This window comes from Sitophilus oryzae, unplaced genomic scaffold, assembly GCF_002938485.1.
Source record: "Sitophilus oryzae breed Bouriz unplaced genomic scaffold, Soryzae_2.0 scaffold_1576_pilon_pilon, whole genome shotgun sequence".
Classification (NCBI taxonomy): Eukaryota; Metazoa; Arthropoda; class Insecta; order Coleoptera; family Curculionidae; genus Sitophilus; species Sitophilus oryzae.
Genome location: NW_022146254.1, coordinates 5276428 through 5297065, shown reverse-complemented (window position 1 = coordinate 5297065; position 20638 = coordinate 5276428). Strand labels below are relative to the sequence as shown.

General features: G+C 32.0%; 1 protein-coding gene across 2 annotated transcripts in view; it reads right to left on the bottom strand.

Moving 5' to 3' along the window:
* LOC115879162 (succinate dehydrogenase [ubiquinone] flavoprotein subunit, mitochondrial) overlaps positions 1 to 20638 on the bottom strand; it is a 35723-nt gene that overhangs the window by 14156 nt on the left and 929 nt on the right. For both annotated transcript variants that reach the window (XM_030895850.1, XM_030895848.1), the window contains exons 3-8: positions 14769 to 14997; positions 14512 to 14704; positions 12252 to 12432; positions 12057 to 12179; positions 9642 to 9841; positions 7141 to 7338 (exon numbers count right to left, since the gene is read on the bottom strand). In XM_030895850.1, the coding sequence (XP_030751710.1) occupies positions 7141 to 7338; positions 9642 to 9841; positions 12057 to 12179; positions 12252 to 12432; positions 14512 to 14704; positions 14769 to 14997 (1124 nt within the window). The remainder of the gene's footprint in view (positions 1 to 7140; positions 7339 to 9641; positions 9842 to 12056; positions 12180 to 12251; positions 12433 to 14511; positions 14705 to 14768; positions 14998 to 20638) is intronic.

Below are 20638 nucleotides of genomic sequence, written 5' to 3'. Positions count from 1 at the left end.
TTTTGAAAAAGAAAAAATGTTTTTATTTTTTAGTTGGCATTAAAAAATACAAATAACCCTAAATTTTCACCGTTCCATCATCATCCCCTATTTTTTAATAGGGGTTGTTTTTTTTTAATTTTTTGTTACCATCTCCGAAACGGCTAGACCGATTTTGATAAAATTTTATATGTATATTCAGTAGGTCTGGTTTGGTTTGGTCACAACCTATTCTCAGGTTATCTATTTTTTATACCCCTAAGTGATAAGAGTGGTCCACCCCAACTTTTTTTTTATTTTCTAGTAATTTTTTTTTATTTTAATTGTTTTATAGGGAGTGCTTATTTTTTAGGGGGTGCATGTCCAAAATTTTCTTCTGGGTACTCACTTTCATCACTTAAGGGACCTCTGTACAAAATTGCATATTCCTAGTCCTAGAACGGATTTTATAAAAATTATACAAATTTTTACCCTTAGTTTTATCCCCTTAAGGAATGAATTCCAAAAATCGCTCTAATTATTCAATTACGCTACATAATAAACCTCTGTGCAAATTCTCACATTCCTTAAGCAGAATTTATTGTTCCAGAACGTTCAACCCCTCATTTCACACCCTTAGAGGGCGAATTTCCAAAAATTGCTTCTTAGTGCTAAATTAGGTTACATAAGGAACGTCTGCAAAATTCATACTTCTAAAACCGATTTTAACAAATTTTTGTACAAATTTTCATCCCTTATTTTTTAGGGGATGCATGCCTAAAATTCTCGTCTAGGTACTCACTTTCATCATTTAAGGGACCTCTGAACAGAATTTCATACTCCTAGTCCTAGAACGGATTTTACATAAAAAATTATACAAATTTTCACCCCTAGTTTTACCCCCTTAAGGAATGAATTCCAAAAATCACTCTAATTATTCAATTACGCTACATACGGAACCTCTGTGCAAATTTTCATATTCCTTCAAGAGAATTGTTTCATAACGTTCACCCCTCATTTCACACCCTTAGAGGGCGAATTTCCAAAAATTGCTTCTTAGTGCTAAATTACGTTACATAAGGAACGTCTGCAAAATTCATACTTCTAAAACCGATTTTAACAAATTTTTGTACAAATTTTCATCCCTTATTTTTTAGGGGATGCATGCCTAAAATTTGCTTCTAGGTACTCACTTTCATCATTTAAGGGACCTCTGAACAGAATTTCATACTCCTAATCCTAGAACGGATTTTACATAAAAAATTATACAAAATTTCACCCCTAGTTTTACCCCCTTAAGGAATGAATTCCAAAAATCACTCTAATTATTCAATTACGCTACATAAGGAACCTCTGTGCAAATTTTCATATTCCTTCAACAGAATTGTTTCAGAACGTTCACCCCTCATTTCACACCCTTAGAGGGCGAATTTCCAAAAATTGCTTCTTAGTGCTAAATTACGTTACATAAGGAACGTCTGCAAAATTCATACTTCTAAAACCGATTTTAACAAATTTTTGTACAAATTTTCATCCCTTATTTTTTAGGGGATGCATGCCTAAAATTCGCTTCTAGGTACTCACTTTCATCATTTTAGGGACCTCTGAACAGAATTTCATACTCCTAGTTCTAGAACGGATTTTGCATAAAAAATTATACAAATTTTCACCCCTAGTTTTACCCCCTTAAGGAATGAATTCCAAAAATCACTCTAATTATTCAATTACGCTACATAAGGAACCGCTGTGCAAATTTTCATATTCCTTCAACAGAATTGTTTCAGAACGTTCACCCCTCATTTCACACCCTGAGAGGGCGAATTTCCAAAAAGTGCTACTTAGTGCTAAATTACGTTACATAAGGAACGTCTGTGCAGAATTTCATACTTCTAAAACCGATTGTAACAAACTTTTGTACAAATTTTCATCCCTTATTTCTAGGGGATGAATGTCAAAAAATTAGCTTCTGGATACTCACTTTCGTCACTTAAGGAAACTCTGTACAAAAATTTCATACTCCTAGAACTAACATTTTTTGTACAAAATTTCACCCCCAGTTTCACTACCCTTAGGCTATACATTTCCAAAAATCGCTTATCAATGTTCAAATGCGCCACATCTGTGCAAAAGTTCATACTCCTAGTAGGTACATATTTTTTGTATAATTACACCCCTTTATCTAATTACACCCCCTTATGGGTCGAATTTTAAAAAATTACTTAGTAGTGCTCATCTTAGAGAACGAATTAATATTCTCCGTATTTACTCCAGTTTCCTAATACTAGCACAGATAACACATAATCATACTAGTTAATTTTTTATTGGAATAGAAGTATTTTTTATTAGAAGGTATAAAAAAATTAAAAATCTAAAATTTTATTTTCATAGCTACGTTTTTATAGCCTTAGGATGCCTCATGTACTAACGAATACGAAATATATAATCAATACATATTTCTTTAAATATCGAGAAATAAAATATGTTTTGGCAACACCGTACGAAATATCGCCGCGCGTAGTCCTCAAAATTTAAAATATTAGCATTTTCAGGCTTCGATTATGTTCAAAAGCGCCACCGTGTGACAAATCACTAAAGCTTCCACACGAGATTTCTTAAAACTATAATATTCTTTGTTTATACCCTTAATTGATAAGGGTAGCCGAGAGGGTAGCCCACCCTTATTATTTTTTTAGTTTTTGAAAAGAAAAAAATGTTTTCATTTTTTTATTTGGCATTAAGAAATACAAACAACCTTAAATTTTCACCGTTCTGCTATCATCCCCTATTTTTAATAGGGGTTGTTTTTTTATTTTTTTTTGTTGCCATCTCCGAAACGGCTTAGCCAATTTTGATGAAATTTTATATGTATATTCAGTAGGTCTGAGAATACGTTGTTATCTATTTTTATACCCTTAAGTGATAAGGGTAGCCCACCCCCATTTTTTTTTATTTTTTGAAAAAAAAAATATTTTAATTTTTTTTATTTGGCATTAAAAAATACAAATAACCCTAAATTTTCACCGTTCTACCATCATCCCCTATTTTTTAATAGGGGTTGTTTTTTTAAGTTTTTTGTTACCATCTCCGAAACGGTTTAACCGATTTTGATAAAATTTTATATGTGTATTCAGTACGTCTAAGAATAGGCTGTTATATATTCTTATGCCCTTAAGTGATAAGGGTAGCCGAGAGGGTAGCCCACCCTCATTTTTTTATTTTTGGAAAAAAAAATATTTTTTTTATTTGGCTTTAAAAAAATACAAACAACTCTAAATTTTCACCGTTCTACCATCATCCCCTATCTTTTAATAGGGGTTGTTTTTTTAAGTTTTTTGTTACCATCTCCGAAACGGCTTGGCCGATTTTAATGAAATTTTATTATGTATATTGAGTAGGTCTGAAAATAGTTTGTTATTTATTTTTTATACCCTTATGTGGTAAGGGTAGCCGAGAGAGTAGCCCACCCTCATTTTTTATTTTTTGAAAAGAAAAAAATGTTTTTATTTTTTTAGTTGGCATTAAAAAATACAAATAACCCTAAATTTTCACCGATCCATCATCATCCCCTATTTTTTAATAGGGGTTGTTTTTTTTATTTTTTGTTACCATCTCCGAAACGGCTAGACCGATTTTGATAAAATTTTATATGTATATTCAGTAGGTCTGATTTGGTTCGGTTTGGTCACAATCTATTCCCAGGTTGTTATCTATTTTTATACCCCTAAGTGATAAGAGTGGTCCACCCCAACTTTTTTTTTATTTTTTAGACAAAATTTTTTATTTTAATTGTTTTATAGGGAATGCTTATTTTTTAGGGGATGCATGTCCAAAATTTTCTTCTGGGTACTCACACTTAAGGGACCTCTGTACAAAATTGCATACTCCTAGTCCTAGAACGGATTTTACATAAAAATTATACAAATTTTTACCCTTAGTTTTATCCCCTTAAGGAATGAATTCCAAAAATCGCTGTATTTATTCAATTACGCTACATAATAAACCTCTATGCAAATTATTGAACAGAATTTATTGTTCCAGAACATATTCCTTGAACAGAATTTACTGTTCCAGAACGTTCAAACCCTCATTTCACACCCTTAGAGGGCGAATTTCCAAAAATTGCTTCTAGTGCTAAATTACGTTACATAAGGAACGTCTGCAAAATTCATACTTCTAAAACCGATTTTAACAAATTTTTGTACAAATTTTCATCCCTTATTTTTAGGGGTGCATGCCTAAAATTCGCTTCTAGGTACTCACTTTCATCATTTAAGGGACCTCTGAACAGAATTTCATACTCCTAGTCCTAGAACGGATTTTACATAAAAAATTATACAAATTTTCACCCTTAGTTTTACCCCCTTAAGGAATGAATTCCAAAAATCACTCTAATTATTCAATTACGCTACATAAGGAACCGCTGTGCAAATTTTCATATTCCTTCAACAGAATTGTTTCAGAACGTTCACCCCTCATTTCACACCCTGAGAGGGCGAATTTCCAAAAAGTGCTACTTAGTGCTAAATTACGTTAGATAAGGAACGTCTGTGCAGAATTTCATACTTCTAAAACCGATTGTAACAAACTTTTGTAGAAATTTTCATCCCTTATTTCTAGGGGATGAATGTCAAAAATTAGCTTTTAGGTACTCACTTTCGTCACTTAAGGAAACTCTGTACAAAATTTCATACTCCTAGAACTAACATTTTTTCTACAAAATTTCACCCCCCAGTTTCACTACCCTTAGGCTATACATTTCCAAAAATCGATTATCAATGTTCAAATGCGCCACATCTGTGCAAAAGTTCATACTCCTAGTAGGTACAGATTTTTTTTGTATAATTACATCCCTTTATCTAATTACACACCCTCATGGGTCGAATTTTAAAAAATTACTTAGTAGTGCTCATCTTAGAGAACGAATTAATATTCTCCGTATTCACTCCAGTTTCCTAATACTAGCACAGATAACACATAATCATACTAGTTAATTTTTTTATTGGAATAGCAGTAATTTTTATTAGAAGGCACAAAAAAATTAAAAATCTAAAATTTTATTTTCATAGCTACGTTTTTATAGCCTTAGGATGCCTCATGTACTAACGAATACGAAATATATAATCAATACATATTTCTTTAAATATCGAGAAATAAAATATGTTTTGGCAACAAGGTACGAAATATCGCCGCGCGTAGTCCTCAAAATTTAAAATATTAGCATTTTCAGGCTTCGATTATGTTCAAAAGCGCCACCGTGTGACAAATCATTAAAGCTTCCACACGAGAGTTCTTAAAACTATAATATTCTTTGGTTCTAGTCATTTCTGGGAAAACAGGAAGTGGCCAAAAACAATTGAATACGTCAATCATTCCTAATTTATGTCATATACTAACATAACAAATCTCGTTTTTTTTTATCAGAAAAAAATAAAAAAGTTATATGGGTGAGTTTACTATAAAATGCTTCAATAGACTACAAAATTATATTCGCAAAAATATCGCAAATCGCATCCCCTAAAAATTCAAACTCGCAGATAGAAATCACGGTCCCAGTTTACAAAATCACAATCGCAGCAAAATCGCAATAAAGTCGCAAATCGCAGCTATAGTGATATTGGTTGCTTAAATTGAAACTCGCAAATAGATTAAATCGCAATCGCAGATTCCTATGAGAGCCAATTGCAGGTTCCGAATGCGATTTTCAAATCGCTGCGATTGAATCACAGTTAACGGTTTCTGCTACACAATTAAGACCCGAGATTTTTTCAAAAAATTCATTGAAAATTTTAAATGTGTTGACATTCCCCATGATAAAAACTTTTGTGCCGCATTCTGCATTACTAATAATTCTAGGAAAAGAAACGGAGAATATTTATTTTAATAAAAAGACTGAGTTAACAATACTCACACGGCAGCACAAACTATTGGCCAACACCACCGAACCATCACCGAAAAACGAACTCGCGTGAATCAGTCAAGAAATAGTGATTTTTGTGAATCGAACCACACAATTCAATTTCTCATATTGTATAATGTAAACAATGTAACATTTATTAAAGCTTGTCCAACGATTCAGGCAAGATTTCGATAGACGGCATGCAAAAAAACGACAGAAAATACAATTTGTCCGTTAATTAAAATGACAGATACTACTGTCACTGTCAGGGATGCTCTCGTTGGAAAGACTAAACAGGCCCTGCGCACTCTCCGCGAAACGTCAAACCACGAAATTAGTACGACTTCAAGACACCATGCGCTAGTGTCGCCTGGCGGGAGAAAGCGACAGCCAATAAGAATTTTTCTGTTTTATGATTGGTACCTGCTCAAAAGAGAGGCGACCGGCTGAATTTTAAAATTCTTCAGTCTATCACTGTCGTCCTTTGGGCTTGTTCGTGGTTCGATCTAAATTTTTGTAATTGTTACGAAGTGTCATTCTGTTCACTTTTTAGAAATGGTGTTATATTGCTGTGTTTTGGGCTGTAAATCCTCTAGTAGATCGTCGATTTTGCATAGTATGCCAATGCATAAAGAGGTAAGTGTACTTATGTTTTTGGTCGGTTTAAAATTCGTATATGTAGTATTTTTTAGGGTTATGCAAGTCCAGGAGTCACAATTATATGTATATGTATTTTAAAAAAATAAAGTAAAACATAACCTTTATAAAGTTCAATTTTTTATTGCTTTTGTTGATAAATATTGTTTATATTATAATGTAAAATGTCTGTATAATGTGTATGTCTATAACGTAAGGTACTAATCTATATAACGAATTATTTTTTATTCAAATGTTGAATGGATAATATTATAGTATTATTTGATGATTCTTAATAAAAAATATTTGTTTCATATTGGTTTTTGTATTATTGTTCCATATCAGTCTTATTAGAAATATTATATACATATTGCTTTTTTTCTAAACGTGAAAGAATTAATACTGTTTTTTTAAGTTTTCTGTAAAATAAAAGTTATATTTTACAGAAAACTAAAAAAAAACAGTATTAATTCTTTCACGTTTGGTAAAAAAGCAATAATGCAATTAAATTTTAAATTCCCAGCACCTGACGGGAAAAATGAAGATTTAGTACGTCTTCAACTAACCGAGCGCTGTAAAACGCGTTCTCGATAAATGACGAGAGTTGCCAATCTAAATGTTTGTGGTCTGTGGGCTAAACATTAACTTACCGCCTTAATGCTTCCAATTGCTTCTCCAGGTTTGTTTTCGGCGGCAATTGTGAGGGCGCACGCTCTACCGAACACAACCAAATCCAATAAGGAATTGGCACCCAATCGATTAGCTCCATGAACGGAACACGAAGCCGCCTCGCCGCAAGCATAAAGACCCGGTACTACCACGTCTTCGTCGTTACAATTCGTAAGAACCTAAGAATATACACCATATGAAATTTTAGTATACAGGGTGGTCCGAACTACATTCCGGAAACTTCGGCAACATATTCTGTAGATAAAAATAAGTAAAAAAAGTTCGCATAAATGTATGTATGTCCGAAAATGCTTAGTTTCGGAGATACAGGGTGTAGAAGTTTTATTTTTATTTCGATTTTTTACAAATAATTTCTGAAGTAGCTTCTATATTTGGATGAAAATTGGTATCTGGCAGTTTTTTTGACATGAGAAATTTGATTTTGATGTCAATATGACTCCTATTTGTAGGGGGCGCCACTTACATGTGTTTTAACTGTTTTGAAGAGATGATTTGATAACTTTTCGTACGTACCAAACTGTGTATCAAACTAATGAGTGAAAAAATATACAATTACGTGATATTTTACATAAAAAATGTCTCTTGGTAAAAATCGCTAAGAGCAAGTTCTCAAGGTATTTAGAATGGAAATAGTCAATACATATTGTTACGTTTTTCGTCGGTTCCGTGTGGATAGAAAGTCACAATTTATTTAAACACTATTTATTTAACACTAATTAACAAAAACAATAACGATAAAAGACTTATAGAACTATTTACAAACGATTTATAACTAAGAATTTATTTTGAATTTTAGCGCGTCAACTGCACTGGTATATTTATAACTGCCCCCTGTAGGCCACAGCCGCCGGCTTTTATACCGACAGGTAAAGAACACTAGAATAGTCCATAGATCGTTAGGTGCGTAGAGAAGGTTTTCGAATGTTCTCGTATGTACTAGTCCATTCCAGTGGGACTCGATTCTTCTCGAACGAATGAATCATTACGGTGTCTATTCTTTAATGCGATGTTAAGGTCATCTGAGGGCGGGACATATAGTTAGGTTAGGTCGAGTCCACACGGGTCCGCAACAATATATATGTCATCATTGACAAAAAATAAATATATTGAGTAGATAGTTATTTGACCGAAATGATAAATTTGGGAACTTTTTATTTTTTTAAATTAATCATAATTTTTTTTCGAAAAAAATATAAAACAGTTTCTGTTGAACTTTTGGTAAGAAAAAATTTCAAATTTATGATTTCAGTCTAATAACAACTAATAACTATTTAGTCAACATGCTTAATTTATGTCAATGATGACAGGTATTGATCATTTAGATTCAAAATATCTCGAGATCCATTACTCGTAGCGATTTTTACCAAGAGAACTTTTTTACATAAAAAACGCCGTAAATGTATATTTTTTGCTCAGTAGTTTTATACAGGTACGGACGAAAAGTTATTAGTCTTCAAACCAGTTAAAAGATATGTAGGTGGCGCCCTCAATAAGTAGTAGTCATATTGATATCAAAATCAAATTTCTCATCAAAAAACTCCCAGACGCCATTTTTTATCCAAATATTGACGTTAGTTCAGATATTATTTGGAAAAAATCGAAATAAAAATATGTAACTTCTACACCCTGTATTTCCGAAACTAAGCATTTTAGGACATACAATTATACGAACTTTTTCGCTTATTTTTATCTGCAGAATATGCTGCCAAAGTTTCCGAAATATAGTTCGGACCACCCTGTATATTAACTTATTACTAAAAATAAGGGTAATACAAACATTCAATTAGTTTGATTCAATCTTTTTTTTTATATTATATTTAATTTGTAGGCAAGTACCATTGAATAAAAATACTTAGTGGGTTAATACTTCGAGTAATAAATGAGTCCTAATCTTATCCTTAACGTCAACCCTAAGAAATTAACCTTAAGAACTTAAGGAAATGCCATTCATCATATAAAACTAAAATTGGGAGATAAAAAAATGAGCTTCAATGATGTCGCTTTCTTAGTTAATGTATGACAGAAATAATATTGACATTCCTTCCTTTGTTTTGTTTGTGCCAAAAAGTTCACAACAAATCGAAATAAATTTTTTTTAAAGTTTATAAATAATCAATTCAGCTCTCCAAAAAAGGATTTTTTGGAGAGATGAATCCGCCACATAGGTATAGACATTTTTTATAATCAATTCAGAATGCCTAACAAAAAATAATTTTTGTCATGACGACAATTTACAAAAATACCTATTTAATATAAAAAAGTCGGGTTATACGACTAAAAAAAATTCCCATTCAAAATTTTTGGTACACAATGTAGAAAAAATATACTTAAAATAAAAAAAATACTTCAAAGAAAAAACAAGCAAGAATTTATTTTAATCTTGGAAAAGAAATTGAAAGTATTTGTGTTTGTTTAAAAAATGGTGGCAAAAAAACAGATAAAACGATCATGGTTTAGGTACCTGTCCTTTGTAGTTGGTAGGAACACCGCCCATATTGTAATGCACAGTTGGTAATACTGGAATTGGCTCTCTCGTTACATCAACTCCCGCAAAAATCATCGCTGTTTCCGATATACCGGGTAACCTTTGATGCAGCTGTTCAGCTGGCAAGTGATGTAATTGCAGAAATACGTGATCTTTTTCTGGACCACAACCTCTACCTATAAGATAAATAGAAAACAAAATGATCTAAAGCTTGTGGAAAATATCGAATTATTAAAATTTATGAAGACGTCGTCTTTAAGGCATATTCAACTGTAAACCAAGGATACTCTTATATCAAATATACAGGCCTGATTATTACAAAACCGTAGCTATTTTTGTAGTAAGTGATCTAAATTGAAGGGTCAGGGGAACTTGATAAGTGCCAATTTCTTAATTTTAGGATTTTACAATATTATAGTAGGTCTAACTAGTCTGTATAAACTACAAACTGTATAAACTCTGCAGGGCAATCAGTTGTTAAATTCAATGATATAGTCTATAAAATGAATAACTTTGAATTTTGACCGTTATTTTTTACCAACATGGTAAATATAAAATTCCTCTGTCAAAAAAGTTACTGATATTCTTTAAATTGAGTGCCTGAACGAATCAGATAGGTAACTCTTTTTACTTTCGTGAAATAGAAAAGGAAAATAATAAAACAAGTGACAGTTGCTCTTCTTACAAAAATCAACACAATTGTCAAAAGTAAAATCTCATCAGCTTTTGACATTTCTAAATATCAGACCAATGCCGTCTCTAATAGAACAGCCTCGGAGCGAGATTTATGACGTCACGCTAGTTAGATACTACGGATTAATAAATAAATTGTAGAATACATGGAAAACATAATAATTCCTCGTATTTTTGGTTTGTATTTTAAAAATGATATAGTTTACATGAAATATACATATAATATACAGTTAATAAATACAATATATATACCTATTTATAGTAATAAATAACTTTGGCAAATAAATTATGAACCATACAAATGCAGCAAATGTTTTACAATATACAAATAATGAATAGGTACATGAGATAATGGGTAAAATGTAAAATATATTTTAAATTTTGGGGTTTGAAAATCGATCTAATTTAACAAAAAACATTCAATATCTACTAATAGTGATGTATTATTATCTGCATTCACAAAATGTATATGTATATTTTGCAAGTATCAATGTTCGAAAAATTATATTTGCAAATAATACAATATCATAGAAAAAAAGGCTGCAGCGATGGCTATAAAATAAAGATCGCTGTCATTTTGTATGTAAAATTATTCTAAAATTTTGTATTTTCTTGGGATTTAGGTTCGGGAAAAACGCTGATTAAGTTTTCATTTGTTTTTCATTATTTTTTTTGGTTAAAAAAACGTTTCGGCTAACATCATAGCCTTCATCAGTGTTGTGTCATATGAAAAAAATAGTGTCGAATATAATCCAAAAAATTACATATAAAATATTCACACCACATAAGGTTTACTGCAATTAATTAACTAATATAAACTTGTCAAAAGATGACCACGTATTTTTTTAAATTATTATTCTTAAAACTAAAACTATCTACATTGACTATGGAATACGATTTCAGCCATAGTAAGTAGTAGATATTGAATGTTGTTTGTTAAATTAGATCAATTTTCAAACCCCAAAATTTAAAATATATTTTACATTTTACCCATTATCTTATGTACCTATTCATTATTTGTTATTGTAAAACATTTGCTGCATTTGTATGGTTCATAGTTTATTTGGTTTATTTGCGAAAGTTATTTATTTCTATAAATAGGTATATATATATTGTATTTATTTTTTTATATATATATATATATATATATATATATATATATATATATATATATATATATATATATATATATATATATATATATATATATATATATATATATATATATATTTATATGTAGTATTTAACTAGCGTGGCGTCATAAATCTCGCTTCGAGGCTGTTCTATTAGAGACGGCATTGCGTCAGCATGGCCGCAAGTTCGCTAACCTAATAAAATTAACATATATAAAGCCCGCATGGGAATATGTAAATTCATATATATTTATATTTATATGTAGTATTTAACTAGCGTGGCGTCATAAATCTCGCTTCGAGGCTGTTCTATTAGAGACGGCATTGCGTCAGCATGGCCGCAAGTTACTAACCTAATAAAATTAACACTAGAAAAGCCCGCGGGAACTGTCAAATTCAAAGTTATTCGTTTCACAGACTATATATGCCTAGAAAAATATAGAATAGACGGAAAGAACTAGATAACCACCAGCCGTCCAATGATCTGTAAAATTAGTAAAATGGCGCTTATCATGTTTTTCCCCTTGACCCTTCAATTATAATAAAATATTCTGAACTAATCTACCTTCTCTGATCTCGATGGTCATACTTCTGGAGACCACATCTCTGGAAGCCAGATCCTTGGCTACTGGAGCGTACCGCTCCATAAATCTCTCACCCTGTGAGTTTATTAAGTAACCACCCTCACCTAACAGTTGAAGTAAAATAGGAAAAACACTGTTTTAAATTAGAGACAAGGGAACATCAGATTATCTGTTACCTCTGCAACCTTCAGTGATTAGACAGCCGGCACCATATATACCTGTAGGATGAAACTGGACAAACTCCAGGTCCTGGCTAGGCAAACCTGCTCTGGCCACCATAGCCGTACCGTCACCTGTACATGTGTGAGCTGAGGTACACGAGAAGAATGCGCGACCGTACCCACCAGTAGCTAGAATCTTATAAAAAAGTCGAATTAAATTATTTTAAAATAAATGAGCTAAGTCAAAATATAAGTAAACATATCTATGATTTCAAAAGATTTATTATTATTTTTTTTAAATTCGCTTGACATTATTATCTACAGTAGTCAAGAATACCAGCAGTAGTCGCAAATTAGTAAGTAGTTTTGTAAACTGCTTGAGAAGCAGTTTACAAAACTAGTTTTGAACCTAAGAACATGTAACATTATCGATGGCAAAAAACCTCTTATGACGTCTTTAGTGACAAATTTTTAAGTTATAAGTGAAGATGATTTACTATGCGAACCTGTAAATCTTTTTAAAACCACTGTTACTGAGGAAATAAATAGAAGATTCCAGTTGAATATTTAAAACGGTTTATCTCAAACTGTTACTTTTAATTTTATATGGTATTGTAAAGTATTTTTGTCTATGCCATATTCATAGCTCTGCATATAAATAATATTGGGTTTAAACCTTCATTGAATATTTTGTTAACATAATAAAACGCTTAATAACCCATTTATCGCACTGTAATCAACAATATTAAGCTTCAAATTTAGTCCAGAAACAATATAACAAATTCTACTTATTATACGTATTTATTCCAGGTTTTTAGACTCTGGATTCATATTACTGCCACTCAATTTTTATGTTCATCATAAGTGATTTACAATCCCGCCTACACCTTGTCAATGTAATATACAACTTTAATACACAAACGTAATAAAAAGATTATACACTGTAGGTAGATTCCTAAAAGTAAATTATGAAATTACCACAATACTATAATGAATAGCTTCCTTATTAGTACTTAATAAAAAAATAACACTAATAAATTGATTAAAGTAATATTAAATTTGTAGTTGCGCTCACAGCTTATTCACTACCAGCTGGTCCTAACTAACCTAACCTTCGCTTATTTTAGGGTAGTAGGTAGTTAGAGCACAAGTCTCGACCGTTTCTATAAAAGCAAATTCAATAATTGATATCCTAGTGATGGGATAACTCGAGCGAAAATTCGCTCGAGTACTCGATTATTGAAATAACCGACATTGCTCGATTATGAACGAGCGATGCAAGTGACGAGTACCAAGCGACGAACTCAAGCGATCCTAGAATGAAACAAATTGAAATCCGATTTTAATGTGACATACTCGATAAAAAGCCGAGCGAATTTTCTACATACATTGCAGGTAGCAAATTTATACGACGCCGTATATGTATTTATCCGTTGCGTATCTGAGGGACAAAATTTTACGACCTACATCGACAATGCTTTGAAATAAACTAAATCAAGCGATCAAGCGAATCGCTCGCCGCTAGATACTTGCCATTCATCACAGAAAGAATATGTACCCTGCGCACGCAACTTACTGCTTGGCGTCAACGAGTACTTACAACAAGCGACGGGTGAAAACCCGTATTTTTAAATACGAGTGATATTTCGCTCGAGCGATAACTCGGTTATTGCAATCGCTTGAAACTCGAGTACTCGATTATTGAAATAACCGACATCGCTCGATTATGAACGAGCGATGCAAGTGACGAGTACCAAGCGACGAACTCAAGCGATCCTGGAATGAAACAAATTGAAATCCGATTTTAATGTGATATACTCGATAAAAAACCGAGCGAATTTTCTATATACATTGCAGGTAGCAAATTTATACTTCGCCGTATATATATATTTATCCGTTGAGGGACAAAATTTTACGATCTACATCGACAATGCTTTGAAATAATCTAAATCAAGCGATCAAGCGAATCGCTCGCCGCTTGCTACTTGCTATTCATCACAGAAACAATATGTGCCCTGCGCCCGCAACTTACTGCTTGGCGCTTGGCGTTAACGAGTACTTACAACAAGCGAGGGGTGAAAACCCGTATTTTTAAATACGAGTGATATTTCACTCGAGCGATCACTCGGTTATTGCAATCGCTTGAAACTCGAGTACTCGATTATTGAAATTAATCGGTTTTTCCCATCACTAATCAAAACCCGACTTGTTACATAAAATAAGCGAATATTGCGATTAAGTGAGAATAATAGACAATTTTTAACAAAATACTTACCGTGTTTTTCGATCTAAATCTATGAATAGTACCATCTTCAAGGCACAAAGCTATTACTCCCCTACATTCTCCATCTTCCATAATGAGATCTAAAGCAAAGTATTCCACAAAATAATGGCAATCGTATTTCAAACTTTGTCCGTATAAGGTGTGCAAAAGACTGTGGCCAGTTCTGTCCGCTACGCAACAACATCTGGAAAAAGGCACCTATTCAAGAGTCGCCCTAAGTTTCTTATTCTAAAACAAACTTATCCCACCTGTGCGCTTGGCCGCCTTTGCCGAACTTCAACGACTGTCCTCCGAAGGCTCTCTGGTATATTTTACCCTCGGTCGTTCTAGAGAAAGGCATGCCGGTATTTTCTAATTCGATGACGGCTTTGGGCGCTTCCCGAGTCATGTAGTGGATGGCGTCTTGATCGCCGAGCCAATCGGAACCCTTCACGGTGTCGTACATGTGCCACTGCCATTGATCTTCTTCCATATTTCCTATTAATATTGATTACATTTATTTAGTCATAATATATCACGTAAAACTTTAAAATTAAATGATGTTTATTTACATAGTTGACAAGATGTTTGTAAATTCCGTTACAAACATCTTTTTCTATTCTCTGCCTGTCCAGCTAAAAAATATATAACCCTGACAGAAGTTACACAGACACCCTTGAAATAATTAAAAAAGACATTGTAACTGTTTACTACAGATGTAATAAAAATAAATGACTTGAATTATTAATTGTGTGATATACCAGCCTGATAATTCTAAATCCTGAATTTTAATGCGAGGTAGTTAACTTACACTAAAGGTGCAATATGATTGAAAAAAAACGGCGTCAGCGATGGCTATGAACTGAAGATCGCTGTCATTTTATATGTAACATTATATGGGGAATCATCCCTATCATACGGTAGATGACTTACACTCTAATCAGTTGATATTAACAGACACAAAAAAGTGCAGAACCTCTGGTTTTTTACTGCTTTTATAAATGAGCAAAGTGGGAAATAAAATTTGAACTAAGTAGTTACGCCTTTAGACAGTAAATTTATTTGAGATATTAGAACTGTTAAACTATATACTAATTCTTGATATACAGGGTGTGCTAGGCTGAGTTTGCATTAGAAGTTTCTAGAGAGCCAAAATATCTATATCGGAGCTCACAGTGAGATCTCTCGATTAAAAGTATTTTCAATATGGCGACACATCCGGAAGTATGACAACATTCTTATTTTAAGTTGATACTCTATTTTTTCTTATATTTTTTAATTCACTGCAAAATTTCATGAATTTTGATATGGAACACTCTATACCGGGTGCGTCTCAAAAGTGGCTCACACCTATAACTTTTTTATTTTTTTCAGATAAAAAATCGAGATTTGGTAGGTATGTTAGTATATAACATAAATTAGGATTGATTGACGTATTTAATTGTTTTTGGTCACTTCCTGTTTCACCAGAAATGACTACAACTTTTGATTTTTAAATGGCACCCACGATATTTTTTTACTTTATTCTATAGAAAATGACATTGTGAACAGAATGATATATGATATGTCAAAATTTGACATTCTCGCTTAATAAAAAATTGTATTTTAAATTTCAATCTAGAGTGCCATGGTTATGTTAAAAACACTAATTCTTAATCAAGGAGCCTTGGAAAAATAGATTTGATCGTCTAATATTTTTAGTGTCTTGTCCTGGCCAGTTAGAAAATGCCCAAATCGTATTTTTAATTATATCTCAATTTTTTCAAATGGAACGAGGGTGGCTCATTAGCATATTTGGAAATAGCATTTTTTTACAATAATTTGATACCACACACTTATCATAATTTGATACCACACTACTTCTGATTTTTGCTTCTGTTACCCTATCTACATCTCTTCTACAATTAAAGGCAGGCAGCCACTGCGAGCGTAACTAAACTAAGCTAAGAATATGAAAACAAACGGTAATTAAATGGGAACTCCACTGGGAACGATTTTCGCTCAGTAGTCAGCTAAGTTTTCGTATTGTATCTCTGCTATCATAGAACTAATCGCTGCGAAAAATTCGCTGGAACCTGTCACGAACTAAAACGAACGAAACTAAACTACGATTCGAATCTTCGTTCATATATTTTCGTTTTGTTTCGCTCAAGTAGCCGCTGACGCATTAAAACGTATGGAAGCTGATTTTTACAAATCTTATCTCCGCTTAGTTTAGTTTCGCTCGCAGTGGCCGCCTGCCTTAAGACCAGAATAAGACAAATCTATCGACACTGGATACCTTATAACGGGTGCGTCTCAAAAGTGGCTCACCCCTATAACTTTTTTATTTTTTCAGATAAAAAAAACGAGATTTGGTATGTTAGTATATGCCATAAATTAGGATTGATTGACTTATTCAATTGTTTTCTGTCACTTCCTGTTTCGCCGGAAATGACTACAACTTTTGATTTTTAAATGGCACCTTCGGTATTTTTTTACTTTATTCGATAGAAAATGACATTCTGAATAGAATGACATATCATATGTCAACTTTTGACATTTTTGCTTAAAACAAAATTGAATTTTAAATTTCAATCTAGAGTGCCATGGCTGTGTTAAAAACACTAATTTTTAATCAAGTAGCCTTGGAAAAATAGATTTGATCGTCTAAATGTTATTCGTGTCTTGTCCTGGCTGTTTAAAAGATACCCAAATCGTATTTGTAATCATATCTCAATTTTTTCAAATAAAACAAGGGTGGCTTATTAGCATATTTGGAAAAAGCATTTTTTTTACGAATAATTTGGTACTACACACTTGGTATTTCGAGTCAAATTGTCGTTATGAATCGCATGTTGCAATTTCTAATAAACCATATTCGAAAATGTCAAAGTTGACGTATGATATGTCATTCTATTCAGAGTATCATTTTCTATCGAATAAAGCAACAAAAAACCGAGGGTACCATTTAAAAATCAAAAGTTGTAGTCATTTTCGACGAAACAGGGAGTGACAGAAAACAATTGAATACGTCAATCAATCCTAATTTATGTCATATATTAACATACTGAATCTAAATTTTTTATCTGAAAAAATAAAAAAGTTATAGGGGTGAGCCACTTTTGAGATGCACCCGGTATGTTAAAACCCCAAGCAGGTTGAGCTACAGTGCATGCCAAAGAAATTTATATACATTATAGAATCGAAAAGCAGCAAAATGAACATTTAATTTGGACTATTCCAAATTTGCATCGGTTATAGCATCCCAAATTAGCAACATGAAGACCTACGTACCACACACTTAACCGTTTTTGAAAAAAAAAATACTTTAAATTTTTAAAGCAAAAATTTTGGAACCTATGGTGTTACAACAGCAAAATAAAACATTAATTCACTCCTAGTACCACAATACACCAAAACACTTTACATTTGCAGTGGTCGCTAACCATGTTAGCACCATCAACAGATGATAACTCATATCTACCAATTAAGCGTTTATATAGGCACTCAGTTGGCACCGACCAAGCGTGGTGAACCAACTGAGCATAACAATTAACTACCGAGACTTAGAGCAATAGGAATATGAACAGAGAACTGGATCATTGCAAAGGAATTGGATCGAAACGAAATATATTAATATTAAATATGTTATTTTATATATCGAATAATTCCATCCTTGACAATATTAACTTTACATTTATTAATTTTGACCCTCTCATATGCATCTAATTGCTTGTAATCTAATCCTTAAAATTGTAAAAATATATCATAATTTCACTTTTTTTCATTTGACTTTTAAAGTTATAGACTAAGCTAAAATTAAGAAAAAAATGTGCTTTTAAATTAAATACTAAATTACTTAAAAACATTTTTTGAAATAAAATAAAGCTTTTTGTTAATGAAATAAACATGTGTGAGTTTCTATTTGAAAAAATGAAATTTTTGATAAATTAATTCAATGACAGACAGAATCAGAATACATCAAGATAATAAAATTATTTTTAAATTCCTTGCTTTGTTAACGTACTTCACAGGGTGTTTCAAACTTTTACGAAAATATCCACATTTTGTTTTCCCTCGTATAATAAATAAATAAATAAATTAAATAGGTACTTTTATTTCAAACCAACTAAATAAAATATTATATTTTCAAATAACAAATATAGCATCATTAAATCGCAACACGTCTCAATATGTTTGTATTTAAATTTAAAATATTTTAAGCGTGTTGACAAACATTTTAGGCAATTTTATAAGAAACAATTTCCTTAATGTGCTTTGTATATACACTCCTGCTTATTGTATATCTCGAAAACAAAAAATACCCTCTCTTATTTCAATAATGTATATAGTACTAGATCTATGTCACCGCTTCGCGTACCCCTGTATTCAAAAACTCATACACAGAGGACAGTGACTTATTTTGCTCCTAAACTTTTTAATATGCTTCCAGATTGTATTAGAAATTCTTTAAATAATAAACGAAAATTCAAATCCCTTACTGAATCATACGTTCATGATAATTATTCATCGCTTCTGTATATATTTAATACTATTTAACTTTAAAAGTTGATTGTATCTGTCTGTATTTTTTTCTCTCTTATTTCCTTTTTTTACTAGATACTCTCTTATATTACTAGTTTTTATTACCATTGACAAATTACTTATTACAAAAAATGTGTGTCAATTTTTAACATCGATTTTCATCAATCGTCCAGGTCGCCGCGCCCGCGCCACCTTGTCCCCGTCTTCGCTCCCGCTTGAAACTCGCCATCTTTAAACTCAGATACATGCTTTTGCAACACAAGTTAAGCCCCGTTCTCAGAACGACGTCGTGTCGCTGGCGACACAGTTTGACATTTCAAACAACCAATGGGAGCTGTACTAAATTTAAAATTGACAGCTGTTTGAATTTTGTACAAATCTCATTGGTCCTCTTGACGTGTCGCTGGCGACAGTCGCTGTTCTGAGAACGGGGCTTTAAAGGTGACATCAGAGTATCTAAACCGACGAGTAGCGACAGTCCCGTTTTCAATTTTCTTTGCGGCTGCGCGAAGTAAGTAACTTATCTGTCATACGAAGAAGCGAAGTTGCCACTGTTGCCATTTATCAAATATCTCTATATACTTTATTTCAAGTATACCTCAGGCAACGAATCGTTTTTTTAATTATTTATTAGCAGTAAGATATTTTATACATTCAAATTTAGAAATAAGGATAAAACAAAACAAAAAAGATATGTATAAAACGTTATAATTAATTCCACTTCAAATTGTGAGCAGTGTATACCATTAGGACCACTTCATAAGTTGAGCAGTTAAATACGTAGTCTATCTGTCAAACACGTCAAAAGAGAGAGAAAGAAAATTTGGTCCCACCACATCAAAAGAGCCGACGGTTTCTGTCGCTACTCGGCGATCTACGTACTCTGGTGACATCTTGTGTTCCCTTCACTTAGCGCAAAAGCATGTGTCAGTACATTAATATATTTTGTTATAAATACACGAAAACCTAATAATAAAAAAATGTATTGTACTTATTTTATGAATTGTATTGTATTGTATATAGAAATAAAGTTTGATTTGTTTGTTTGTAATAAAAATAATTTTAATGGATATATTATCTATAATTATAATAATTGACAGATGGCAACTTTTATTTTTAATTTAGAAAGAGTTACTAAAAAGTAGAATAATTTAGCTACAATTTGCTTAAAAAAATCATCAAAATCGGTCCTCTAGAACACTAGGTATATATAAAGCTTTAAAATAAATGAAAAATTTAAGGGGCCCGTTTTTCGTGCCCTAAGTATATATCCTTTTGCTACACAGACTATACCTATTAGGAAAAATAGAATAGATATTCTATGTTTTGAAATAATAATTTCTTAAGATTTTATATCTCAATGTGATTAGAAATATACAAAACATAAAACATTAAAAAAATTGGAAGGGGGCATTTGTTTATGCTTTAATTAATATAAAATATGATAACATTTATAAAATCAAATGCTTCATTAAATGGAAAAAAATATTAATTAAATGATTAAGCATTTGTTTACTGTTTTTGAACTATTTATGTCACTGATTTTCTGAGAAATAGTATTATCTTGTGATCCTTGAGCTGTTGTAATCACAATGGAATCACTTACTGTCTA